We start from the raw sequence: 27,352 nt of genomic DNA, 5'->3' as shown, positions 1-27,352 counted from the left end.
GGACGCTTTCGTCGCATTATCCAGATCAAACATCGAAGACATGAGTGACACAGAGCTGAAGTACTACATCATGTACAAAGGTGCGGGTGGCCGCGGCCAAACAATCCCCGACTGGTGGCCTGCCGAATACCACCAAAAGCTGACCGCACTCAAAGATGGAGGTGCCCATACTAGTAAGGATTCTAGTAAGTAACCCGTCCTCAACCTGTAGGCGAACTGGATAGAGAGATAGAGAGATTTCTACTCTCATCTTCATTTTCTCGACGTCGCCTCGCCAAGTTGCTGCGTTTTGGCATCAGGGGGGGTGCGGTACATAGATACCAGAGACCCCCAAGTGTCTAATGGAGAACACCACACTGATATCATTGGGCTATCGTGAGATGGTCCTTTCGAGCCGCCATACCGCCTCTAGCCGTCCGCGGACGCCCTGATTGCCGGGTAATTACCCTTCTGCGGTAATTACCCGGTAATTGCCGGTAATTACCGAGGCCTCCCGGGCATTACCCGGTAATCCGGCTCCCGCATCCGGCTCCCATAGGTGGGCGGGCCCGCTGGCGGGCCCCAAACTAGAACGCGTCGAGTTTCCCGCGGGCTACCTAACTGTGCAGAACCTCTGCAAATAGCGCCGTGGCGACGGCCCAGGTAAATAACGCCGTGCGTCATTTGGCGCCTAGCCGGCAGCTGAGGGCTTTATGCGCGTCGTATTTCCCGCGTTCGCCCCCGGGGTAACTTGCCAATGAGCTCCGTGAGACGGCGAGTAGCTAGACTTCTGGGGTGGATCAAGACAACGAGACCACTCAGTCTATATCAAAGCCAGTTGCTTCCATCTGAATTGCCATGGTCAGAAATTTTTTCAGTTTCTTCTTCGAGTCGTAGAGGGGCAAATCTATTCGGTTGAAGCAAGTATGAGCCTTTGGGAAAACCGAGACGGTCTCAGGGATCGAATTGATAGTGAACTTGCGAATATTATTATCGTTGCCTTGCAAGGCGCGAAATCCCTGCGCTGGTACCTGTGAAGTAAGGGATGGTACGCAAATTGGAACTTTCTCCTCTGGGTAGTCACCCCAGAGGTGCCAGTCACAAATTGAAGAAGCCTGGCTTTGTGTTCTTCATCAAAATCGTCAACGACAACCTATGAAAATTCGATCTGTGAAATCGTAGTCGTTGCATAATACTAGCCTCCCAGAACCATTTGACTACCTTGTGAGATGCACCTTTCCGTTCGTAGTCCCCGGTGTACCTTTGGTGTAGCATAGAGCAATATAAAAGGAGTGATAAGTTGCCCACGCGGTGCATATGCTCTGTGTTTCGTTTCCAATCCTCGATATCAATTTCTGGGAGGCCACACAAAAGCAGCTCAAGTTCCTGGAAATCGAATACAGAAAGTAACGCCTACAGCAGACCACTAGTGACCTCTATCACAACACTGAGACACAACCTCCGGAACAACATCATAGAATCCGATAAGGAGGGCTTTCACTTGTTCTTTGACACGGTCAAGTAGCCTGTACCGCATCTGTAGTTGAATATACTCATCAACGTTGTTGTTGGTAACAGTACAATTTGCACCGTCTGGTTTCAAGTCTACTGTCTGTGCTGTGCCCCAGTGATCCTCTGTGACGGTAAAGTCGAGGCAGCAAACCTGCGAATTGGCTTCAGTCTGAGCCCAAAAGCAGTTTGCACCTCCACATCATCAAGATCTTTCAGCTTGCACAAGTTGGCATATGTGTCTGCATCCAGCTGCTCCAGATCAGCCACCGTCAATGGCCATCCAAGTATGTGCTTGTACCTATGTAACTGCTTCAATGCCGTAAGTACAGCAAAACTCTGGCTAGCTGCAAGGGTCGGACGAGATGTCCAGCTACAATCTGTCGGTCAAAAAGAGCCTTACCCAACAAGCGGCCGGTGAAGTGAAAGTAGCGGAGATGTTCATCATTTGCGATGCCCGACGACGGATTTATCTGCATGCACATTTGGTTTATTGAGCTGTATGACCATAATGCAAAGTCTGGATTGAATAGCATGTCCGAGACAAGCCTAAACGCCAAGGACGATTTGCTTTCCCTCAGGTCAATGTTGGACGCAAATATCTCACTGAAACCACTCCCGTGCAACACCTCCCGCATCCACACCTACAAATAGGCGAGATCATCTACCGAGTGATTTGCCGATTATGACTGCACAATCGTGCGGCGAACTAAATGAAAGTCATCGTGCGGCGAACTAAACGAAAGTCGTTTTGGGGGGGGGGGGGCTCGTTAGACAAAATAGTCTTTTGGCCCACCTGGTTCTGCGATAAACTCGAACCGAAAGATTTTGCGCATGTCGGCTTGAGTAATTGACTCAGTAGCCTCCATTGAATCTTCCAAAAGATTCTCACGTCGAACATTAATCTTTATGTGTCCATCTTCCCACGGCACTTGCAACTTTGCAATTTGTTGTCGAAACCAGGCTTCTTTATGTTGAAAGGGCATGGCTGCGTATCGTGATAGCTCCTGGGCAAGCGAAGTGCCATTGTTAATTGCGGGCACTACAGTGGACAGAGCAGCATCTTTCGCAGGCACAAGTTGCAGCGAGTGGGTCGCCTTCGATGTTGATGTCCCCACAGTCAAGGTCCGTAGTTCCCGAACGAAGGCAGTTCGCTCGAAGGCCCATTCTAGTTTCTTTTTCGACTCGTGATCACTATCAGCTTCTGCTTCACTGCGTACCCAATGAAATGTTAGGTCTGTAGATAGACAGCGAATCCAGCCGTCCTTTTGGTAATTAAGCTTGATTGACTGAATCTCATCAGAGCTGAGCTTGATCGGCAATTGAAAGCGGATCTTTTGTCCAGGTCGTGCATTCGCTGGACAGGTGACCATCACACGCTGGCCATTTGCAATCAAAGCAAATGCTTGGCCTGGGCGCACACCCTAGATTGCTACATTTCTGTTGCTGGTCTAGCTTATGTACAAATGATGGGTAACGCTGCCATGCTCGCTTGCGGTACATTTACCTCAAACATTTGATTCCCGAAAGGGCTCCGAACTGTGTCGTTCGATGGTGTGTTTGCCGAGGGGCTGCTCAGCGAACTTGTACCCTGTGTTGATCCTGCAGCAGAATTGGCACCTAAATGAACCATGCATCTATGAAGCTGTCTATTGTCCATCATGAATCGACCTCTTACGCTGCTGGTACCTCGACGAGAGGTTGGGACCATGATACGCACCTGCGAAAGTAAAATAGAAGCGTTCAACAGGATTTGAATATGGACTACCACGACGAACCTGCATGCCGGGTCGGACACCTGCAAAATCGATGATCAAATGAGCACACTGTATCAAGTGATGACACCGCCCCAATGCCAGGCGGGCACGTAACCATCAATTGTTGGTTGTTGACAAGGACTGGGAATTGTTCACCACTTCTAACACCGTGAGGAACCTGGGTAATCGGTCACGTTGAACGTCACCCAAATAACACCGCAGCGTGCAGTTGCCATGTATGCCTGCGTGCCTTGGGAAGAACGCGGTGCTGAAACAACGATGCGTTCACCTGCAAGCAAGTACCACGCCTCTTCTGGATACAGACCGATCTACGAGATACCTGGCCGTATTCCTGGCGGGCATCGAACCATGAGTTGTTGGCCGTTAGCGATAACCTAGCAGAAAGATAATATTAATTGAAGTTAATGTTTTAGTGCACAGATTTCACGGGAAACTCTTGGCCTGGCCGTATACCCGCAGGTACTGTCACATAGAACCTGCATTCTGTGAATAATAGGTCATAGTTTTTTGTTCGTGGGCGCTATCGTATACTGAGCTTGTCGGCGTTGTGATCCGGGCACAGAATACGCGCCTATTGCTGTGCTGGAAAGGGAAAGTAAACTGCCACACTCACCCGGGGGGACGCTCGAAGACGATTGTTGACTTGAAAGACGCGTTCCTGTTGTAGATCCATTCTGCAATGATTCCCGACCCCTTGATTCCCGGTAGTTCGAGGTGGAGGACTCGTTCCCCATCCGCACCGTCCGCTTCGCCTTTCGTGCTTCCACTACTCTAGTAGACTAGTAGCTCTTGTTAGAATCCGAGTATGCTAGTATGAAGCACCAGCATAGTATAGCATGAGCATAGCCAGTATAAGGCAGACTTAGCATAGCCAGCATAGGCCAGTATGAGCGTCCCAGCATAGGGAGGATAGCATAGTCCCGAGTTAGGGTAGCATAGCCCAAGGAGAATGTAGGCTCCCTAGGTAGCTGGCTTATCGCCAAGCGCACTTTGATTGTGCTTAATCACAGACGCCGGTGTACCGCCACCGCGTAGCCCCGACAGTTCACCACGGACTACCCTACCGTCGGAGTCCGCTGGCGGAACCGGTGCGACTGGGGCGTCGTGAAGGGTGGCCCCCGGGCGTGGGTTGCGGCCCTGTATTCAAGTTTCCGAATCGGAGTCCGCTACCCCCTTGCCATCTCTGTATCAGGGTGAAAGCAAAACTCTTTGAGGCGCCAGCCGCGCGGTGGGGACTATCTGCGTTAAGCTTGCCGCGCCAGGATATTAGTCGGGTCGAGTGGGGCCTAAAGGGAGGCTAGAGACCGGAAAAAAATTCCGCGCGCGTCTACCCCCTGCTGGGTGTATCTTGTGTCGGCACAATGTGCCGGCAGATCTGGCGAAGCGAAGTGTGCCGGCACAACCAGAAATAGCGTTTTGTCGGTGTGCCGGCACATTTGGTCGGGCCCAAAGTCAACGGGGCCGGGGCCTGGGCGTGTGCCGGCACAGCCTGAGCGGGAACACATTCTAACCCTCGGACGCTGAATTAATTTGCTTGAAGCGCCCCTGTGCACGTTATGGCTACGACCGGGGCCCAGGGGGCGGGCCCGGAGTCGCTTTGAACATCATGCCATGGCACAGTGCGTTTCAGCGTCATGACATCGTGCGCGCGTCGCGTTATATAGTGTTCCGGTCGCGATCTTCGCGTCCGACGGGGCAGCCCCTGGGTCGATGGTCGTTTCGTGTGGTTTATGTACGAATTCGTCCTTCCGGACGGAATAAAATGCTACGTCCGGACATCCTTTTTTCTTGATTGTGGGTTCGAATTTCCACGCGCGCGTGACGACGACGACGGCGGCGACGACGACGACGGCGGCGGCGGCGGCGGCGGCCGCGGCGACCGACCAACCGAGAGCCCCTCTGAAGGGAACTGATAGGGGCGATGATATACGACTCCCGATGCTGCGAGAAACCGGGGTCCTGCGCAGAAGAAGTAACTAGCCTCCAACTAGCTGCTTTTATAGCTCCAAACTTGCATAGATGCGTTTCTGCGGACCGCGCGCGGTGTGCCGGCACACCGGAATGTGCCGGCACAAGCCGGCACAAGCCGGATTCGACTGTGCCGGCACACCCCGGGCAGGCCGTCTCTGTGCCGGCGCGGCTACCGGCTCAGCGAGCTCGTTTGCTTTCCACCCTGCTCTGTATCGCCAGGCCACGGGAATCCGGGTCGGCAGCCCTACAAGCCCGCCTGCAAGCTGAGTTCATTCCGGTGAAGTATCTTTCGAATGTGCTCATAGACAATATTGTCATCACTACTTGTGCTATTCATGCGCAAGTCCATGTTCACTAAAATCTAAACGAGAACAAAATTTAAACTTGTATGAACCACGACATTGTAAAATACTCACCTTGTTCGACTCGGCTGCCTGTCCCATGTTTTCAATATCCTCATCAATGAACTCGTTACAAGAAAGATCGAGCGACCGAATGGGTAGGTTCCCATCCTCGAGAATGTGAACGAGCGCAGCTGATGACTCTTTCGACAGTGAATTTCCGGATAGGTTTAGGCTGGTGATCGTGCAAGTGGAGCAGAATCCTTCCAGCAACATGCGCCCGCCTTCGTCGACAAGGCGGTTGAGGCGTAAATTTAGTTCCACTAGTGATTCATTCGCTCTCAGTGCCCGCCCTAAGTAGCGCCCGCCCTAACAAGGTCAGTAGTTGCAGATTCTCTTGCTTTATTTTATGCTACCTCAGCATGTATTTGATTATCAGCTAGATTTAGACTGGTCAATACACTAGAAGCGCCAAGAAGTTTTGATAGCAAGCGGATTCCGTGGTTTGTGATCTTATTGTGCGCAAGATCCAGATGGGTGATTTGCGAGTTCTGAAAAAAACAACAGATGATTTCTGAGAATGATGGTAGCTGCACCTTGATCAATCCTGTCATCAACATCCTTAGAAGATCATCATCAATTAAATTCGACTGAAGAGCCAGGGCAGTCAAATTTTCACAATCGAGAATACATTTTGCTAAGCAGTTCGCATCAGATATCTGATTTCACGCAAAAGGTCATTCCTCGAAAATCTAGGCGGGACTGACCTTCATTCCAAACAGCATTCGATCATATTTCATGCCAATCTTTTTCACGCCATATGTTATTTCTAGCTTGGTGAGGTTAGGCAACTACGAATCATCTTATTGAATGTTAGGCTGCTACGGAACGCACCATTTTACAAATTAGTTCGACGTCAGGATGTCCCAAAAGCTGCCGTGTCTACATAGAAAAGTTGGGTACAAACGAGACGATGCAGCAGAACTGACTGTTAGAGTAAAAATGTAATCTTGACAGGAACTGACGGCTTGCAAAAGATCGGGCAAGCGTGAGCCCTGCGCTACAGGAGGTTCGCGGAACCTCGATAGGAAGTTTCAGAAGACATACCTCTGAATCAGGTTCAAATTCCTCGAGGCACTTGTGAGATTCGGCCGATTAAGGAAACGTGGATGCTATGAAGATGCGCACCTGTTGAAGATATGTCTCGAAGAAGAGCTGTTTCCAAGTCAAGCCGTGTTCACTTATTTGGCAATTCCGTAACATGAACTGCTCTACGCATCGCCTCTTCCAGTAATTTTCATCAAATACAAACTCAGCCGCTATCTTTGCGTCTAGCTCCAAGGAAAGCTTCCCAGTAATTTCGCGCATATGCCTGTATGCATACACATACAAAAGGATATCCACCGTGCATCCGAACCTAGCTGGTATATTTTCGTGTACCGGGTAGCTTTCAAAGTTTCTGACAACAACGTTGATACACTTATCTGATAGGCGTTCAAGTGTCAAGTCTGGGCTTCTTATGTTGTCACCGGTCGACCCTAACCATTGCTGCCCTGCAGGGAACTGTCGAATTCACCGTCTTCGAATTACTCACCTTTTGTACCATCGCCTTTCAACTTATCCCGAAAGATGCGGGCTTTATACCTTAAAGCTGCGCGTAACTAAGCAGTCTTCGCCAACAAAAGTCGCACCGTTGAACTTGGTCGCACAGAGAAGATTCGTCGGTCGTGAAACCGACTGTGAGTGCTTTCATGAAGACAACGCAATGCAGAATCTGATATTCATATACACAATGATGGATATATACAGGTAATCTTCGATTAGCCAGGAAAGTAGCGCACAGGCCTAATCTAGAGCGCATTAGAAGCAGCCCAAGAGCCAGCCCGTGCCGCAGCTCGCACCGCCGTCGCCGCCCCCCCGGTCCGACCATGGCGGGCCCGCTGCTCGTCAGGGAATCCGGCGCGACGTAGTCCGTGCACGGGCTGACGGTGGCGCATTCGGGCTCCCGTCCCATCCAGTGTCGGTTGGCAGCGGCGACTTCAGGTCGTGCACGAGCACGCTGGTTCGGCGCCCCCTGGCATCTCTGGGTCCGGACCCGCCAGGCCGCCGACTTCCACATTCGAGGAGGGCGCACGACTGTGCCGCGCTCCTGGGAACGGCGCTGGTTCGACTCGGAGACTCTCCGCGGCGCCCGAATCGCTCGCCACCGCGCGGCGGGCTGTCAGGGCAGCCGCGTGTACGTCCGAGACCCACGGCGTCAGCCTCTGTGGCGTGGGCTACGCCGAGCGCAAGCGGACCTTCCCCGGCATCATCACCTGCCGTAGCTAGGCATGCGACGTCGTGTCGCTCTGGCGGCTCGATAAATCATCTTCTCCTGCACCGTCTCGAGGCGGCGCTGGTGACGGGGGAGGAATCGCTGGAACCGACAAGTCCGCTTGCGATAATATGTCACCTAATATTTGCATCTGTCCTTCCGAGACAGTACGTGGCTGTGACTGAACCGTTGGTTCTATCAGATCTTCGTCGTCACTGTCCATCGTATCAGGTGCACGATATCCTCGTAATCCTATACTGAGATCAAGCGGTCTTAGAACCGCACCTATCTCTGATCTAAGTGTGGGTGCTAAGGCTCCTGCTTCTGTATCTGGTTCTTGGAAACCTGGCCTGTCGAACCCCCACTCAGCGGTTAGCGCTGACTGGGTGGACTCTGAGGACTCCAGTTTCCGGTAGCTGGGACCAAATATGGTGGTAATTTGCCCTCAGCCTGACTCTTGACTAGGGTATGGTAATAATTAGTTAGTAGACTCCCTACTCAGGTAGGTAGCCTAGTCTGCGATCGGGCTCTCTGTCCTCAATCGCCGGAGTTAAGTGAGTAGGAAGGAAAAAGGGTCAACGTCATGGAAATCCAGATATGTATCCTCCGTCGCTCGCTATATCCATCCTAAAATCAGACTCTAGATACAAGCACACTGCACTGCCAACCTCAAGCTAAGTCAGATAAGATACCTCAGTCTAGTCTCCCGCCACAGGAGTAAAATGACCCCTGAGGGATTGTACCTCTTTTTTTCCAGGGAACACGAAACGCCCCCGACAATTTTTGGTCGGCGGCTGGAGCGGGCGGCTGGGGGCTTTACTCAGGCGCCGGGGGGGCGGGCGCGGTCTAAACTAGAATGTGAGTGTGACGAACATAGGATATCGTTTTTGGTGTAACACACGGGTGCGACACACGGGCAGTTGCCTAAGCGGGCAGGCAGGACAGTTACCACAGGCCACGCGGACATTGCTATGGACATGCACGATTTGATCTTGGGCGTCGCGCAAGCCAGGTGCGGGTCACTTACGTTGCTGAGAGTCACCCAGGCCAATATTGTGCCTTGCAACAACAAACGCACGTGGTTCTTGGATGAGCATAGGGGCTGCATTGTCGGCGTCTGCTGAGAAATCATTACACTTGAGAGCAATCGCTGACCCTGCAAAAGCCTATGCAATGGGGGTACAAAACGAAGTAAGCATGATAAAATATTGGATCAGTACTCTGGAATGCTTTACAGCGACGTGAGCACAAACATTTTGGCGCAGAGTGCAGTCCTTAAGAAAGCAAACGGCTTCGGGCGCAACAGACAGACCGCAATAGCCGTTGTTGCAGATGTTGCATCGGGACAGGGTCGCTCTTGCGCCGGGCTGAAGAAATATTCCCGATGCAGTAGCGTTGACCACGGTGCTGCGATCAAGATGCACACCAGCACCTGCGACGGTTGCCAATTTGTCTGTATTTGGATGTGCGCTCATATTTCCTCTTTAAGGCACACTCAAGACACGGAAAAGGACCACCGTGGACGACAATGGCTGCTCCACCAGAGCCCAAGTTATCTACAATGATGCGGTGGCATGCGACAAAACCATTTTTTATCATGAGAGCCGATGTCGCTTCCGTACACGCTCGTGGCCGGCGGAGAGTTAGACCAACAAGAGCACCAGAATGGGCGCGCCAGCATAGACCCCCCCCAAGTTCAATGACAACGCGATCGGGCATTGTCACATCTCCGATGACACGAACATCTACCTCAACAATTAGGTCTGCCCCATCTTCCCAGTAGTGGCCCGGCCCCAGGACAAGTGTTTCACCTGGCAGCGCAGCTTCGAGCGCGGATCGCAGGGACACGCGTGATTTTGACAAAGGCAAGCTTTGAGGAATCTTTTGGTTTCGGCCGCTGCAGTCACGGACGGAAAATGATCTGGGCCGCTTGGGGCTAGGAAATGAATCGTGACTACGCTTGAGCACATCCATCTTGGTCGGAGGATGCACGACACCGTAATTTTGATTGTGGTCTGGACATCCATCGATTTGCTCCGCTGGCAAAACCTTGACAAGCAGATGATCCTCCGCACACGACTTTGCCCAGTTACGGCAGACAAGCGCGCATGCACATCGAGTAGGTATTGGTTCACACATGGCCGTGACACGCGCTGCTACATTTTTTGGCCAATTTCCATAGCCCCCCCGTCGAGCCTCAGCATCAGCGTCTCGGCGCTGGATAACCAACGGCTTTAGCCAGGTTGCTTCTGCAGTGTCTACATTGTACCAGAAGGGGTCGCTGGTCACTGCATCTATGCGCGTCTCCCATGCAGCCCCTGTACACTCGCGATTACATTTGGCCAGAAGCGCTAGACGACGACGCTTCAGGAATTCATGTTCGTCAAGACCCAACTTCGCGGAGCCGCGCGTGTCGTCTACGAAGTAAATATCTGTTGCTAGGAGCTCGCCTTCAGAGCATGCACGTCGCTCTTCGATTTGTTTTGAGTACTCAACTTCGTTGACGTCCAGTGTAGGCCCGCCTCCGGCATTCTCCTTCTCGATAGTCTCCATGAGTCGACGTTCAGAAAACGTGAGGAAAGCTTTCGTGTCTGTAGCCCCAGATGGCAGGGTGATGATGCGACTCTCATGCTCTGTAAGTGCCTGCCTTTCAACCACGCTCAAGGACTTCGTCAGTGCCTCGGGATCCGGTCCAGCACGCTCCTGCCAAGCAGCAAATTCTGCCTCCATTGCCGCCACTTCACGCGCAGCCTCTTCTTCGGGATTCTTCAGCTCTAGTGACGTGAGTGGAACGTTTTCATCATCGATTCCAGGATCTAGATCAGTGCGTGTGCTCTCATCAAATTCACGAGCTGCGGTGGCCACCTCAGCCGCAGCTGCACGTGCGTGGGCGACGTCTTGTACGTCCTCGAGTTCGGCTAGAGTAGCGGCAATGTCAACCTCAGGAGTATTGTTGGACTGAGTCGATAAAATGTCTCGAAGGCCGCTAGCACGATCGTTAGCAACTTTCTGCTGAAGCTGTATGCTATCAAAGTTTCCCTCCGTTAGCGTAATGAATTCGAGCTTTTGCTTCTGGCGTGCTTTTAGAAGGATATTTTCCTCAACGGTGGCGATGCATATTAGGCGATAGATGTGCACGTCACGAGTTTGGCCAATGCGGTGTGCCCGGTCCATGGCCTGTGCATCCATCGCAGGGTTCCAGTCACTATCGTAGAAAATCACGGTGTCCGCGCCTGTCAGATTGATACCCAATCCACCAGAACGAGTGGAGAGAACAAAACAGAAGATAAAGGCGTCTGAATTGAAACGATCCATTAGGCGCTGCCTTTCTCCCGGAGGAGTTCCACCGTCGAGTCTCAGGTAGCTATGTCCATGCCAACACAGAAACGATTCGAGAACGTCCAACATCTTCGACATTTGAGTGAAGATTAAACAACGGTGCGCGCCATTCTTTAAGCGTCTCAGTAGCGGAGCAAGCTCGTGAAACTTTCCTGAGTCCCACTGTATGAGCGAACGATCTGGGAAGGAAACCCGTAGCGCGAGAGCTACGTGATGGATTGGTCGCATTCCGGCAGAAACATACGCGCAGCACGCTATCACGTCGTCCGCGTGTGGTTCGCGGCGTGGAGCAGACGCTCGGGCAATGGGAAACGCAGATGAGAATGGCAAGGTTAAAATGAGTATTGGCGCGGGTGAAACGGCCGCTGATACTGCAAAAGCAAAACGTCTTATTATGCTGTTGAGGTTCTGATATCGACCTGAGAGTGTTGCGCAGGATTCAAGCTGATGCCGTAATGTGCGTGATGACGCGAATCGATGTCTGTTCGCCTGAAGCCGGCGCCAGTCATCCGTTGGATACACGCGGCTACTGTCGCTAACATTATTACCGCTCAAGGTAACGGCACGCCAGGCGGTATTCATTGGTGTAGCATATCGAAAGTTGCGAGCAAGGAACGCGCGGGTGGAGAATGAGACATTTGAAGGCGCGGTTGCACCTACAATTAGTGCACATTTTGCAACATGGCGAGATAGCACCCTAGCTGCGTCTTGTTCTACGGCTGCATGTAGGTGGCGTTGATGTAGAGCAAGGGAATGAAGTAGCGCCTGTGGTGTGAGCTCCGCACTCAAATTGATGTCCTCCAAGAACATCGGGCGGCGCGCTTCATGCACGAAGTTCACAGGTGCCAGGAGATGGCGCACTGATTCGAGCGGCATTGGGTCCTCATCTAGCTTGGCTTGACACAGCACACTGCCACCGATATCATTGACAGTTATGTCAACAACTGCAGCAGATACAATGGACGGCATCACCAACACGAGGTTTGGCAACACAAGAGGTGCGACGACAGGACGTGGCTCAAATAGATCTGGATGATTACAAACCTTGCGCAGCTGCATCACAACATTCATCATGGAGACAAAATTACTGCCACTCGGTGCTCTTTCCATTGCACATCGGGTCGAACTGCGGGCCATGAATTCCTCATACAGCAGCTGTTGGCGCCGGGAAAGCCGACAGGGCACGTCATGCTCAAATTTTCCAGGTAGCTGCTTGGCGACATCCTTCTTAAGGCGACGCAGTACAAAAGGACGCATGATTGAATGGAGCCGTCTAACGAGCTCCTCGGACATCTTGGATTTTCCCTCAACTGCACCTTGTAGAGGGTTAGCGAACCAATACGAAAACTCATGGCGCGACCGAAATATATGAGGCATGAGAAAATGCATTAGGGACCAGAGTTCCATGAGCGAATTCTGCAGAGGCGTGCCTGTGAGGAGCAATCTGCGTTGTGCTTGAAATGCGAGGAGCGTGCGCCAGCGCCGACTGTCGAAATTTTTGATGTTGTGCGCCTCATCAAGTATCAAATAATAGAACTTCTTGCGGCGGAAGATAGACGCGTCCTGCACAGCCAGCTGATAGGAGGTGACCACGACGTGTACAGCTGAAGCCTTAGACCATCCAGTGCGCAGCTGCTTTCGAGCCTTGGCTGCTCCGTAGTAAGTGACAATCTTGAATCCAGGGCAGAACCTCTTTAGCTCCGACTCCCAATTGACGAGGCATGACGTTGGCACGACTACGAGGTGTGGGCCCCAAAGACCTTTGTGAGCGGCAAGGTGTGCCAGCAACGAGATGGTCTGTAGCGTTTTGCCTAGACCCATCTCATCTGCCAGAATACCATTCAACTGCCTCTCGTGCATAGACACAAGCCAATTTAGACCAGCCTGCTGGTACGGCCGAAGCCTGACCGTGCTATCTAGTAGGAACGGTCGTGCTGCATCAGCTTGTCTGGCGCAAGCATCTGCCACCGCCAGTCGCGAACTTAAGCTGAGCCCGTTCTCGCTTGCCTCGTGATATTCACCTTCAGAGATTTCAATATCGTGCATATGCCGAGTTCGCGGATTCTTCTGAGTGCTCTTCGAATTGTCTGAAGTTGTAGGCCCCATGGAAGCACCATGACTGGCGCCGCCCTCTCTGGTAATCTTATCTGACTGCGCCGACTTGTTCATACGCTCTGCAAGGTCTCCAGCGTACTGCTCAGTTTGCCGCACAAGATGCACCAAATGCTTGTCCATCGCCTTGCGCTGTGATATCTGCCACTCTAGCCGCTGCTTGTATCCAATGATGCGGCCCATTTTCACCCAGAAGTGCTTCACTAGACGAGACACACGTCCAGCTAGCTTCTTAACTGCTACCTACGTTGTGTGAGTAAGCTTTGTCATGATGCAAAAAGACTTTGTCTCCCCAAAAACCTCGCGCTCACGGTTTTTTTTCTCTCGGCGGCTCTCCATGCCCCTGAAATGTTGTACGATTGCCTAGATAGGAGAACGCGAACAAACTCGATGCGACGGCTGGATTATCATAGCAAGGTACCTTGGATTTTTTTTTGCGCAGAATCGCATGCCGCTTTCCTACACGCAAGACCCGATTATCTCCAAGATACCCATGCTGTTTAAGCCATTTAACACCGCAGCTCGCGTTCTACCTCGAAGTCTGCAGCCATCCACGCCATTTCCTTCAGCAGAAAATCATGATGCGTCTCGAGCCTTAGAGGGCTCTCGCGAGCTTCTAACTTTTCATCGAGGGTCACCACTTTGAGCAAGCGTTGCAGCTCGGAGAGCCGGTCTTGGCACTCATCCGTGGACGCTTCCACCTCCGCACCGCTGCCCTCTTCCAGGATTGCACTGTGCATACCGATTACTTTCTACAAGCCGCATACACCGATGTCGGGCGAATCCCACTCGCTACATAGCGCTATGGGAGCCGGATTACCACCCGGGAGGCATCGGTCATTACCCGCGGCCGCTACGCGGCCGCACGGTGGCCAGCGGCTCCTGCTATGGGAGGCGGAGTACCGGGTAATGCCCGGGAGGCCTCGGTAATTGCCGGTAATAGCCGGGTAATTACCGCAGAAGGGTAATTACCCACCGGGTAATTGCCGCAGAAAGAGCTCGCCGAGATTACCTTAAATTTACAAGCCTAGGCTGAGCGGAGTTCCTAGGGCTGAGCATTACCGGGATTACTTGAGACCTGCGGAGGCCCTTAGGGCGTACGTAAGAGCTCCGACGTACGTGGCATGTCACAGAACATACTCGTGCTTCCCCCGAGTCTACGATCGACTTCAGCCGTGCATGCCACTGGCCTCGAGGCGGCCGTCCTCGGCCGCGGCGATGAGGCCCGCGAAGTGCCAGTGCCACTTGCCGACGAAGCAGCCGTAGTGGGCCTCGACCTGGTGGCCCTTGGGCGTGAGCGCCTTCTTGAGCGTCATGCGGAACAGGTCCGCGAAGATCTCCGAGTAGCGCTGGATCACGTGGGCGTCGTCGTCGTCGAGGACGACCGCCCGACGCGCCTCGCTGTTCAGCACCGCGAGGACCGCCATGAGCGGCTCCATCTTTGCGCGGATCGACGCGACATCGCTGGCGTCGACGCCGGGAGCGTCGGCCATGGCGTCGAAGAAGTCCGCGCGGCCCTTGAGGAGCCGCGTTGCGTGGCCGCCGGCGAGGCTCGTGCCGCCGCGGAAGTAGGCGAGCGCGTCGGCGTTGCAGGCCTTCATGCCGAGGCGGACGGCGTTCTGCGTGGACCGCGGCAGGTCGGCGACGGCTTTTTCGGCCGTCTCAAGCTGCGCCTCGGCGACGGCGACGGCGTCCTTGGCCTGCTTGACGTCGTCCACAAGGGCCTTCAGTACGTCGCCGGCCCTGGCCCACGCGTTCCAGCAGAGCGTCCACTTGTTCCAGCACGCGAGCTTGCAGCCGCGCTTCTGCGCCGCGGACCACTTGATGGTGGCGGCCCGGCAGGTCTCGGGCACCTGTAGGACGCCATGCAATTTGGACCAAGAAAACATCAATTTTAGGGGCAACATAGCGGAGCTGAAGAACAAAACCACAGGAGCCGCCGAGCCACCACCCCCGAGGGACCCCTCGCATCTGGGAGGAGACCGAAGCTCGCGGGCGGGTGCGCCCGGGAAGTCGTCCTATGGTCCTACCGAACCCATGGGTTTCGAGGAGGTTGTAATTTGGACCACCCCAGTGGGGTCGGCCTCCACGGGCCCGCACTCGTCGGTAGCTGCGGCCTGGCGGGCATCAGGGAGTCATGGTCGTCGGCGCCGTCTTCGAGCTCGCCGTCGGAGCCGTCGTCAGCAGCGTCGGCCGAATCCTCAGCCGGTTGGCGGCGCCGCACTCCCCGTCAGAGTCGCAGAGCTTCGGCGTCGCATTGTAGGCCCCGTGGGGCTCGATGACGAGCTTGGCGCCGCGCCGCGCGGCCCGAGCGCGGCCGCCGGACCGTCCGTGATCGACTTCTGCTTCTTCTTCATGGGGCTCTTTGTCGGACTCTTTGGAGCGGGCGCAAGCGCGCGCGCGCACGCTGCACGTCTAGCAGCGCCCCGGCGCGGTGCCCGTCCCCCCGTCGTCGTCCCGCGGCGCGTCGTCCCCATCGACCCGCGCCCCCCCAACGCCGCGGCGCGTCGCCCCCGCATGCTCACCGCCAAGGCCGCGGCGCTGCCACCCGATGGGCAGCCCGAAATCGGTCCCTCCGAGACCAAATCCGACGGGGACTTCGAGCGCCGCCTCGCGAGGTCCCCAGGGAGTGCCCGGGGGCGTGCGACCTCGAACCCGCGCCGAAGGCGACCAAGAACCGGCCGCGCGACAGCCCTCAGAGGCGGACCATCGTGTGGCTCTCCTACGTCCAAATTACAAACTAGTCCAAATTACAATAGTACATCTACATGCACTTTCTTGTATTAATGTACGTCCATATGACTAGAGGACGGGGGGCGGCGAGAGTGTTCAACAAGGGAGGGAGTTTTCAATAGGGGGGAAGCATGAAATTGCCGGTGCGAGTGACGAGGAAGTCGATTCTATCTCTGATACTTAACATGGTCTTTTACATCGCATCCGGAGATGAAGAGTATGAATTCTGGGAGGCAAGTAAGCTGGGCGATGTTAAGGCAATGAAAGAAATACTTGATTTGGTTCCGGAGCTTGATCTAGATTATCATGATGACGAGGGCCGGACTCCTCTACTCTTGGCGGTATTAGGTCATCATGCGAAAGCTGTGCAATTCCTGATATCTCGAGGTGCAAATGTTGAGGTCAAGGGTCGCTGGCCTGCGCCAGAAGAAGCACCGCTAGCCGTTGCGGCAGGTCTTGGTGACCTGGACCTGCTTGACGTGCTGCTTCTTGGCGGGGCGAATGTCGGGGCAGCAAGTGGACCTGGTGGACGAACACCACTCATGGTCGCGGCGGCAGCGGGGAAGCTTGATGCCGTGGACATGCTCCTAGGTGTTGGCGCGACCGTCGATGCCACGCGTGGCGATGGCACTACAGCAGCCTGTTGGGCTGCACGTGGTGGACACGGTGATGTCCTGCGACTTCTGCTGGATAATGGCGCGAACGTCAATCATGTGAGGCATGAATCTTTTACTTGCACGAATATCAAGCCTACACGTAGGTCGACGTGCTTGATGGCTCTTCCTTGCTTCACTTCGCCGCACAGGCCCCAGTCGCCGAAACTGTCGAGATTGCGCTCAAGGCGGGCGCAAGTGCTTTCGCGAGGACGAACATCATGGTGCGTCGGGTCGACTTACAAGCGGCGTGTCTGTCGATATACAATTACTCTCGGCCGAGTGTTCGAATCTTAACTCGCACATGAAGAGTGAAGTTGATAAGCTAGATCCTGATATTTGATGTTGTTACTCAGGCACCCAAGGGCCCGCCACAGGGCGGTGAGGAATCTGGCGGAGACGTACGCATACCTGCACATGGTGTCAGTGTCACAAAGGAAGGTACGGTTTCTGGGAATGGCGTGTACCAGCCTGCGCGTGAGGAGCTCAAGGGTGGGCTCACACCCGCCATGTCCGCTGCGGCTAGCGCTGCCATTGATGCTCTTCGAGTTCTCCTTGATCACACCAAGGAGGCTTCACCCAACGACCGAGCTTATCAGGAACAAGTCGACGCAGTCGATGTTTCAGGGCTGACAGCATTGGCTTGGGCCGCAAGTGTGCCATTGGGCAGACGATCGGTTGAATGTATGCAGCTACTCTACTTGTACGGTGCTCGAGACGACAGCCTTACAGTCGACGGTCGGGCGTTGGTCCATGTTGCTGCAGATGGTAAGAACGCGCACGCTCTGGTGTTCCTCATTGATGTTAAGCAGCATCCGGTTGACCTCCTATCGTTTCGCAAACAGCACACACCCCTGATAATTGCCTCCTTTCGTGGTTCAAAAGCGTGCGTGAAGGCCCTTCTGAGACGAGGTGCCAATGTCAACGCTGCTGCGTTGGATGGAGGCACGCCCCTGATTGCAGCTGCTTCCGGCGTCCAGACATTCGTCGCCAAGTTGTTGCTAAAGAAAGGTGCGAATGTCTTGGCAAGGCTGAATAGTGGCGAGTATCCAAGTCAGCTTACGCCCAAGACGCCTCGCGGACGTCTCCTTAAGCACTCTTTGTCCCTTGCCGAGCATGAAGCGTGGCGCACGCTTGAACATGCCCAGAGGCTTGCAGGTGATCCGCCTCCTGAGCCAGAAGAGGTCTTGGAAGATATAGAGTATTCTCTGCTGGATGATATTGAAACGGATGGTGACATCGGAGATGAAGTAGCCGGCGATATCTGGGACCTAGAATCTTGAAGGATGTGAATACGCAGGCGGGTGGACTGTTTTAAGGCACTTCTTGGCCTGTCCTATGAAGGCCGCGCGCGTGGCAATCTGGAGAGTTTTCTCTAGTTAGAGGAACATAAAGTGCCAAGTAAAGTGCCCCTAGTTAGGCCCCTCCTCTCTTCCCCTCATACTTTCTTTCTCCACGGTTTATGCTAGGGGTTCCAAATACGGGGCTGCACCTAAAAAGGGAATTCCTCGTTGTCAGCATAGTGAACGTGCGATAGAGCTCTATCTGAGTAGGGTACTAGCCTCAACTTGAAACACCATCATCCCCATGCTTTACATTACCCTGCTCTACTATCATGATGACATTGGTTGTTGTGTGGTTTTGAGTGCGGGGACCGCACGAGCCAGCTGTTGGAGGTGTGGGGGAATGGCTGTAAGGGCTTAGCTAATTCCCTTCTATTGGAGATCGCTGGCGCTTAGCAGGATCTTCAAGTTGATCAATAAAGGCATAGGCATTAGTAATTGGTACTCGTCTCTGGATGGTTGGTTGTATCACCCTGGTACTCGTCTGACGGGTCCCTCGACATTGATATTATATTATACATGTAATCACACCTCATCATCCATGGAACCTTTAACCTGCGTCGTGGATAACGGGAGCTACGAAGTGCGGGTCGGGTTTTGTGGCGACGTAGTCCCGAGACTCATAGCGCCGAATTGTACTGCAAGACCACGACAGCAACTTAGAGTATTGGTGGCGGACGAGATCTACAATATCAGAAATCTCGCACAATTAGAGGTAACTAGACCTTTGGAACGTGGTATCTTAGTAAACGCAGCATGTCAGAGAGATGTATGGAAGCGATGCTTCGATATAGTGAGGTGTGAGCCGCGGGACTCCAAGGTAACTGTCACGGAGTCAGTCTTGTCGCCACCTTCTGTACAGCGTGCCATGGACGAAGTTTTATTTGAGGACTTCGGGTTCTTGGGCCGATGCCGAGTGCCTGCGCCAGTATGCGTGGCGGAAGCTGCGGCGCAGCTTGATCAAGACGTGTTTCACATGCAGAACGATGGTTTGAATGACGTTTGGAAGCAGCAACGATGTCTGAATGAAATAAATCTAGTTGTCGACTTTGGACACACGGCGACGACGGTGACACCTGTCGTTGCAGGGTCCACAATTCCATGTGCGATCCGCCGCAATGATATTGGTGGTCAAGTGTTGACCGGGCATCTACGTGAACTTATCAGCTACCGCCAATACAATATGGCAAACGAGGGCGTGACCTTAGATCAGCTCAAACGACGCTTGTGCTTTGTATCTCAAGATTGGAAACAAGATATTGTAGCGTGTGAAGGTACGACACGTGAACGTGGTGTTGCTGGTCCACACTATGCCGAGTACATTCTCCCTGATTTTCAAACCCTTGATCATGGTTATGCTCGTCTCACACGATGTCCCATGTCTGTGTTCGATGAAGTTCGCCGCCGGACACCGATGGATGCGATGCCCCAATTCCTGCGACTTGAGTCGGAGAGGTTTTGTGCTCCCGAACTTCTGTTTTCCCCTCAAAACATTGGTCTTAGTCAATGCGGAGTACATGAACTTATTGCCGATGCTATCCTCCACGTGGACTCGTGCTTGCGTACACCACTATCGCAGCGCATCATTATCTGCGGTGGCGGTTCGCAATTGCCGGGCCTGTGCAATAGAGTGGAACGTGAACTTTTCTCTTTATTACCGCAGCGTGTCTGCGTCATGCGCCCCAGCGACGCGGACCATCTTGCTTTTAGAGGTGCCGCTATCCTAGCTGCCATACCTGACAATTATCTCTCCAAGACAGAGTGGGAAGAATACGGCCCAGACTGCCTCTACGTCCGTCCTTAGTCAACGTTCCTATTGCGAAGTAGTCATGCGAACCGACATCTGTCCATTTCACGGGCCATCTTCAATCCTGGTAGGGGGCACACCTGCGGGGCAGCTTTCGATAATAAATACACGTAAATCTGTGTTGTACATGGGCTATAGTTCACTAGCTACTCAATTCAGATAGATCCCTTTTCAAGTTAGCGAGGATAACCTCCCATAAGGAGGGGAAGGATATTGGGTGGCTCTGTACCAGCGAGCCACTAGGGAGATACAAAACTCTCTATCTCTCTAGAAACAGCGCGATGCAGCGCTGTCTCGGCGCGAGGTCCGGACGCTTGATGAGCACAATAGTTTAAGAGGGCAGTCGTGGGGTATTCTTTCTCCCCGTGGCCAGCCGAACCTATTTTAGAGAGAGGGAGTTTAGCTAGTAGACTAGGGTAGTGGGGTGGGCCTTGAGGCACACTCAACCTACCCTTTATGCCAATTATTATTATCTTGCTTGACTAGAAAGCTACTTTCACGGGCCCGGGGAGCTCACCTTATGGCGCAGCGTGCGCTAGCAGCGCGCGAACTATCCCAGACCGGAAGTCGGCGCGCGCACCGCCGCAAATCAGGGGCAGCCCATCGCCCGGGCTCCCTGGTGCGCTGTACGCCCTAGGCAGCTTTGGACCCAGGTGGAAAGTGGACGGGAACATCATGTCGGACCACATATCTTATATCATCCTCATCTTGCGTAATTAATAGCTTGTTGCACAGGGGCGCAACCGTGGGCGTGCGCACAATGTGGCCGCGCCCTTCGAACAAGCCACGGACCCCGCGGGTCGGTCACCGACCGCGTCCAGGAAATTCACAAACTGGTCATCATGGTCGGTACAGCAACTACCGACCTCAATATCGAGATAAGTGCGGGTCGCGTGCTCGTACGGTGGGACATTACCTCATGGGGCGGACCTTGGGTGAAGGCTCTTTCGGTAAGGTGAGACTCGGTACTCACATCTTGACCGGTGAGAAAGTAGCTGTGAAAGTCCTAGAGAAATCACGGTTGGTGGAGGCAGCTGACGTGCAAAGGGTTGCAAGAGAAATCAAGATTCTAAAACGGAATCGTCACCAAAACATTATTCAGCTATTCGAAGTCCTCGACACACCCACCGCGATATATCTTATTATGGAAAACGCAGATGCGGGTGAGATGTTTAACTATATTGTTCGAAATAAACGAGTCGAAGAGCTTCAAGCCTGTCGCTTCTTTCACCAGATTATTGATGGAGCCGAATACCTTCACGACATGGAGGTAACCCACCGTGACCTCAAACCAGAAAACTTGTTACTTCAGAGTTCGACGCATGGACTCCTGGTTAAGATTGTTGACTTTGGACTGTCAAATACCCATGATGGCGGTACTCTTCTTCAGACGGCGTGCGGTTCACCCTGTTATGCTGCGCCAGAAATGATAGCTGGTCTTAGATACTGGGGACCTAAAGCAGACGTTTGGTCCATGGGCGTGATTCTCTATGCACTTGTGTGCGGCTACTTACCTTTTGAAGATTCCAACACTGCTACTCTTTACAAAAAGATCATGGCTGGTACTTACACTTGCCCCAGCTGGATATCCTCTGAGGTTCGTGATCTTATTTCACGGATCTTAAACACGGACCCTGCGAAGCGCATGTCGATCTCCGAGATTCGCCAGCACCGATGGTATTCACAAATTTCCAAGTTTCAGGCTTGCGAATCGGGCGCTTTGGCTCAGACGTTAGATGCCAAGTTGCCGGACCCTCTCGTCCTCGCTCAGATCGAAGCCATTGGCATTCATCGCAAGGTTGTTGAAGACGCCCTTCATCATGGCCTCCACAACAATGCGACTACTACGTACCACCTCTTGCGAAACCGACGCCTGCGCAATGCGCAAAATTCTGCCGACGTCAAGCAGGATGCTTCAGGATGCGCCAAACAATTCAATTACCCCGAGCAATGTCGGGAAGAGCCTGATGCCCTAGAAGCATATCCAAATATCCCCAAGCTCTGCCTCCCTAAGCCGAGTAGTGCCACTGAGTATTCAGTGGGCACCAATAATGCCTCACGTAATCCCCAGTCGACTACAAATACACAAGCGACGACGGCACGCGCGCCCGCAACGAAGAGGCCCGCGTCTGCGGGTGCTAGCGTCCACGTATCTCAGACGGCCAGGCTTTGTGATGTCACAACACTGGACCCACTAGCTACCAAAGTGAGCCAAGGATCATCCGTAGTGTCGGCGCTTCAATCCATGGGCAATCGGTCGCCCCTTTTCCTGTCACCAGACCATGGAATGGATAAGTACCGGCGGCCATCTATTTCGAGTGGTGAGAAGAAGCAGAACCTGCTGCTGTGTTCAGAACTTCACCAAAATAACTTTGACACTACACTCAATAAACCTATCGGCATTATTGAACGATCAAGAATTCCCACTGGCGCTAAATCATCAGTCGTGCCACGACAGCCTAGTAGACCCAACACTCGTCAGCGAAAACAACGCACTGGGAGTCGAGCCCTCGCTTTGAACGTGGCGGTCCGATGAGCCCCTGTCCATAGAACGCTCGATTAGTCTTGGACCGAGGGTGGGGTATCGGACCGAGGCTATGAAGCAGGATCAGCTTTAGCGGCCAACACAGGCCACGTACAAGCCGAATGCACAGAAAAGGGCCAGCGGCTAGCATGGCGTATTTGTAGGTCGCAGGCGTCGGTGGGCCAAACCTGGGCGGGTGGAGTTAGGATACTTTACAAGCTTACTAGCGTCGCTGTGACGTAGACTAGTAGCGAGATAGTAAACTCCGGCACGGGCCGAGGGGGTTGACCGCCGGTATGCCTGGTGGTATGCGCCTACTATGCGGGTTTTATGCGGGTTTTATGCGGGTGGTATGCGGGTGGTATGCGGGTTTTATGCGGGTTTTATGCGGGTTTTATGCGGCTGCTATGCGGCTGCTATGCGGCTGCTATGCGGCTGCTATGCCGGTGGTACGCACCTAGCAGGGGTGCGGGGTTGTGACGTGGCTAGACTGCCGACCTAGCTTGGCCAGCGCCCCCGGGCGCCCTCACTACGCACCCTCGCTTGTGACCAAAGAGGACCGGGCTAGAAAGCCACAGGTCCAGGAGAGGAGGGAGGACTAGAGGGAGCCCAAAGAAGATAAGCGAACTGTGACGTAGACTAGTAGCGAGATAGTAAACTCCGGCACGGGCCGAGGGGGTTGACCGCCGGTATGCCCGGTGGTATGCGCCTACTATGCGGGTTTTATGCGGGTTTTATGCGGGTGGTATGCGGGTGGTATGCGGGTTTTATGCGGGTTTTATGCGGGTTTTATGCGGGTGGTATGCGGGTGGTATGCGGCTGCTATGCGGCTGCTATGCCGGTGGTACGCACCTAGCAGGGGTGCGGGGTTGTGACGTGGCTAGACTGCCGACCTAGCTTGGCCAGCGCCCCCGGGCGCCCTCATTACGCACCCTCGCTTGTGACCAAAGAGGACCGGGCTAGAAAGCCACAGGTCCAGGAGAGGAGGGAGGACTAGAGGGAGCCCAAAGAAGATAAGCGAACTTGGCTATATCGAGATATATCTGGCCACGAGATCGGCTCCCTGGACCTTCACTTTGAGATACAAGACCCGCAGTGGTTATCAAACAAGCTCGGCTCGACAGCCACAGGTGGCGTAGCAGCCTCATAAGTTCCATGGGCGGCATCGGTCGTGAGCTTGTTTGAGCTCTAGGGCTCGAACGAGTTGGTTCTCAGCACAGGCTTGGTAGAAGTGGATTGAAACAGGGGGATTGGATATCATCCCGTGTTCGTCATTTGGGGCGGATTGACTCACTCGGCATCTCAGTTGACTCCATCATCAATCAGGGCTTCATGTGCGAACCATCACCGCTTGACTCGATGGCTAGGGCCGCCTCGAGAGCGGCGGAGACGGCATCGTCGAATCTTGATTGTCTCCGCGCATTACTGGCACTGGCAAGTTGGCTAAGGTCAGTGCGTTTGCGAGCGTGCGAACCGCGCACATGTGCCTGGATCACTGCAGCTGAGCGTTCAGCGGTATGCGTTTTTGCTTCTATAGATCGGACCGGTTTCTGGTCGATGGAGGCGTGAGTGATTCTTTGAATCTTCTTGGCTGAGATCTCCTTGAGCACGAAATCAGCGTCCAGCTCTTTGGCAGCTCTAGGTCCAGCCTCTTGGACCACAGCCTTGGCATTGGTGCTTCGGATAAACAAGGGTTCATGTGTTATCGTGATTGCGTCCGGATGAATAGTCAAGGCGTGAGATTTCATCCCTTTGCACGTCGTAGTTGCGAAAAATTTGCGGATAAATTTCACTTTGCGATGGAGAAACGCGGTGTGGCAGCATTTCCAGTGTTGAACAGCATTTCGGCGGAAACAGGCTTGGATCATGAGAGCAGGCTGATGCAAACTAGCCAGAAAGCTGGTTTCGTTTTGAGACTCATCCCTGTGATTGCGACAGAGGCTGCCTCTTATAATACGTTGAATGAGAACTGCTGTTCGCTGTATGGAAAATTCAAACGCACACTCTTCTGGGACGTTTGACATGAACAAATTCGTGATCGGCACCCCGACAAGGGCCTTGCCTGGCAGGCCGAGTACAGGTTCGAGTTTCACATGCTGCTTAGGTTCAATGCGGTCTCTGATTCTTCGGCGAAGTCGTCCAAAATCAGGCTTCTCACTTCTCGGGCTCCCTAGAACGGGGGGGGCACCGTGATGTGCAGGAAGCTCAATCGGTCGAACCGTCCTATGAAGGACTTTTGCTTCCACACAGGATGTATGCAACATTTGAGCCTTAGAGCAGCTTGGCTTCTGCTCCTTCAAAATGCCCGCATGTGTATTTTGTGAGATAGGGACGCGCGCTCGGTTGATGAGAGGTGCTGGGTTCATTAGCTTAAGACTTGGTAACTGGGCCATAGTGCCTCGTAGTGTCTTGCTTGAGAGCAAGCTTGTCTTAGCAACAAGCGCTGCACACTTGGCCTCAGAGCATAGATGTTTTGCAGCCTCGAGACACCTGTCTTCAAGAATTTCATCATCGATGGGCATCATGAAGGGGTTGTCAATGTAGCTAAAAGTGTCAAAATAATGCTGGGCAGCGGGTGAGTCATCAAGAAAAGCAAGGTCAGACATCATCTTTACCAGATAATTATCACCCTGATACATGAGGCCAATCAAGTGGCTTTCCATGCGACTCGGGTTATCGCCTGCCGTAACACTCGATGCCGTGATTCGTCTCGTCTCCCTCCAATCTCTCGCCTTTTCTACTAGGTCCAGGGATATAAGGCGCAACTGGTCCAAAAGCACTACAAGCTCGCCGGTGTTGAACTGGACCGATCTCCACATCTTTTTCTCCGCAGTATCATCTACTACAGACGCCAAACTTGATGCCTCATCACTGTCTCCCCCACATACGGTATCTTGAATCCGATCAAGTTCAGAGTAAAGCGTTTTCAGTTTCTCTAATATTCTACATACCGTTCCAAGGTGTATTTCTCGTAATATTATGCATTTCATACAATCAATTTCTCTGCCAATAACAAGAGGTATATTGGGACCACGGCCTCGTTGCTTCTTGTTCTGCATGTCGACAATTTTTGTCACGTTGCGAGATCCAGACCCACGTAGAATTTGATGCCGCTGGAAAAGTCGCTCTTCAAACTTCTGCGCAGTACGAGAAGCAGACGAATGGCAATTTGAGACGCATGGGGAGACAGATATGACTTCTGGTACACCGCTCGTAGATTCCAACCGCTGGAGGATCTCCAGGCGTGATTCTTTGTCTACAGTAGATCTCATTGCAGCTTGCGCTGCGCTACCTGCTAAACGCCGCAATGAGACTTTCTCGCGGCGCATCTCTCGCAAGCCCGCGATCTTGTAGCGCCTCGTGCGTCTCGCTATTGCTGATTTGGACCACACAGGTTCTGGGCTCACAAGAGTGTCGTCTACACAAGCCTTCGAAAGTTCAGACATTGCTGGTTTTAACTCCGGCAGCCTCATCTGAGACTTTGCTGACGCACTTGGAGGGGCACGCGCACTCGCCCGCTCCTCGAGCAGGAGCTCGAACAATTGCATGCGCTACTATCGGCCCGTACGAAATAAGAATATTTGTTAATTAAATCCGGCCAGCGGCCCGGGGGACGTGTACTACACCTCCTGAAAATTTGCCTTGCGCGCGCGCGCGCCACAGGACGCCAAGGACACTTCCCCCCAACGGCCTCTCCAGCCCCGTCAACGGCCTCCCAACGGATAGTCCCCAGAGGCAAGTCCGGCCTCAACGTGGCCAAAGATACCTATCGCCAGCTGCACCACGCGATGGGGCAGCCTCCTTGAGGTCCCCGGTCCGCTGCCCAGCGGCACTCTAAGTCACACTGCCAAACACACCGGGCTGTGTCACTCTGGGTTACTGAGCCCACTCAGCTCGCTCCTGCGCATCCTGCTCGCACATCCCCACGCCCACCTCCCGCGACTCGCACAGTCGCCTAAGCCCGCCCAATAGGACGGCAGATCGGCCCGGCTCGCTCAGCCTCGGCGCTCCGATCGACACGCCCCCGGCAACCCCGGGTCCGGCACTGCCCCCTCCGCTCCAGCCAGCGCACGGCCCCCATCCGCGTCTCCGACTCGCCCGTGACGACCCGGACATCCACCTCAACTTCGCGATGGCACAAGTACTCGCAAGCCGAAATCCGCACTACACGGTTTCCGCAGATGGAATCGCACTCTTCGACCCGAAGCTCAACGAAGCCGCGGCGAACTTCGAGAAGCTCACCGCCTTCGTGAAGAAGATCCGCTTCCGGTTCCCACAGCTCAAGTTCCTCGTCCACTTCTACCAGAAGGACTTCGACGAGATCACGAACATCACGGTCGACAACGACGACGGCACGCAGACCGTCACCCAGCGCCAGTCCCTCTGGGACCGCAAGTGGGCCGAGATGACCGCCGCCCAGGCGACCTTCTGCGAGGAGGCCCTGGTCTACATCCTCTGCAACCGCGTGAGCGAGAAGATCGCGAACGTGCTCTACAAGATGGAGAAGGACGAGGACGCGGATGCGAAGGCCCTCTTCATGTACCTCCGCAAGAGCTACGGCGCCCCCAAGGACGGCGGCCGGTCCATGCTCACCAAGCTCAGCAACATGAGCCTCAACGCGTGCGGCGACATCGACACGCTGCTCAACACCATGAGCACGACCTACGACATGTACAAGTCCGCGAGCGGCGAGAAGCTCGCCGAAGCCACGCTCAAGGCCTACTTACTCGCCTCCATCTCCCACAAGAGCGGCCGGGGCCCGGAGGAGCTCGACAGCACCTACCGCGACTTCCAGAAGCGCGACGCGTCCTACGCGACAATGGCAGACGAACTCCGCCAGTTGCAGATCGGCGACTCCGGGACCGAGCACCCCATCGTCATCGCCAACCCGGAGACGCCGGCGGGCCAGACGGGCCAGGGCATCTTCTCGGCGACGGGCTCCTCCGACT

General features: G+C 53.9%; 5 protein-coding genes across 5 annotated transcripts in view; 3 read left to right on the top strand and 2 right to left on the bottom strand.

Annotated features, from left to right (window-relative positions):
- Positions 1–482: 482 nt before the first annotated feature.
- Positions 483–2,914, bottom strand: AURANDRAFT_55365 (hypothetical protein; the record flags this gene model as incomplete). Its single annotated transcript, XM_009043006.1, has 9 exons — positions 483–1,010; positions 1,064–1,132; positions 1,180–1,240; positions 1,301–1,392; positions 1,439–1,642; positions 1,684–1,789; positions 1,840–2,037; positions 2,096–2,132; positions 2,285–2,914. The coding sequence occupies 9 exons, from the start codon at positions 2,859–2,861 to the stop codon at positions 798–800; spliced, it is 1,557 nt and encodes a 518-aa protein (XP_009041254.1).
- Positions 2,915–8,807: 5,893 nt separating this feature from the next.
- AURANDRAFT_55360 (hypothetical protein) lies at positions 8,808–13,277 on the bottom strand (the record flags this gene model as incomplete). The annotated part of the gene is made up of 5 exons (XM_009043005.1): positions 8,808–8,861; positions 8,929–9,058; positions 9,128–9,324; positions 9,407–11,393; positions 11,772–13,277. Coding segments are annotated over 5 exons (3,873 nt in total), but the record flags the coding sequence as incomplete, so codon positions are not given.
- Positions 13,278–18,613: 5,336 nt separating this feature from the next.
- Positions 18,614–19,876, top strand: AURANDRAFT_33208 (hypothetical protein; the record flags this gene model as incomplete). The annotated part of the gene is made up of 1 exon (XM_009043077.1): positions 18,614–19,876. One exon carries the CDS (start codon positions 18,614–18,616, stop codon positions 19,874–19,876), a length of 1,263 nt encoding a protein of 420 aa, XP_009041325.1.
- Positions 19,877–20,639: 763 nt separating this feature from the next.
- On the top strand, positions 20,640–21,494 carry AURANDRAFT_33200 (hypothetical protein; the record flags this gene model as incomplete). The annotated part of the gene is made up of 1 exon (XM_009043078.1): positions 20,640–21,494. A coding segment is annotated over one exon (855 nt), but the record flags the coding sequence as incomplete, so codon positions are not given.
- A 5,041-nt stretch (positions 21,495–26,535) lies between these two features.
- AURANDRAFT_67526 (hypothetical protein) overlaps positions 26,536–27,352 on the top strand; it is a gene marked incomplete at both ends in the record, with an annotated part of 3,494 nt that continues 2,677 nt past the window's right edge. The window contains one exon of the mRNA XM_009043079.1: positions 26,536–27,279. Coding sequence (XP_009041327.1) covers positions 26,536–27,279 — 744 coding nt within the window. The remainder of the gene's footprint in view (positions 27,280–27,352) is intronic.

The sequence above is a fragment of the Aureococcus anophagefferens genome, assembly GCF_000186865.1.
Source record: "Aureococcus anophagefferens unplaced genomic scaffold AURANscaffold_41, whole genome shotgun sequence".
NCBI classification, from domain to species: domain Eukaryota; class Pelagophyceae; order Pelagomonadales; family Pelagomonadaceae; genus Aureococcus; species Aureococcus anophagefferens.
This window is presented reverse-complemented; position numbering and strand designations above follow the sequence as displayed.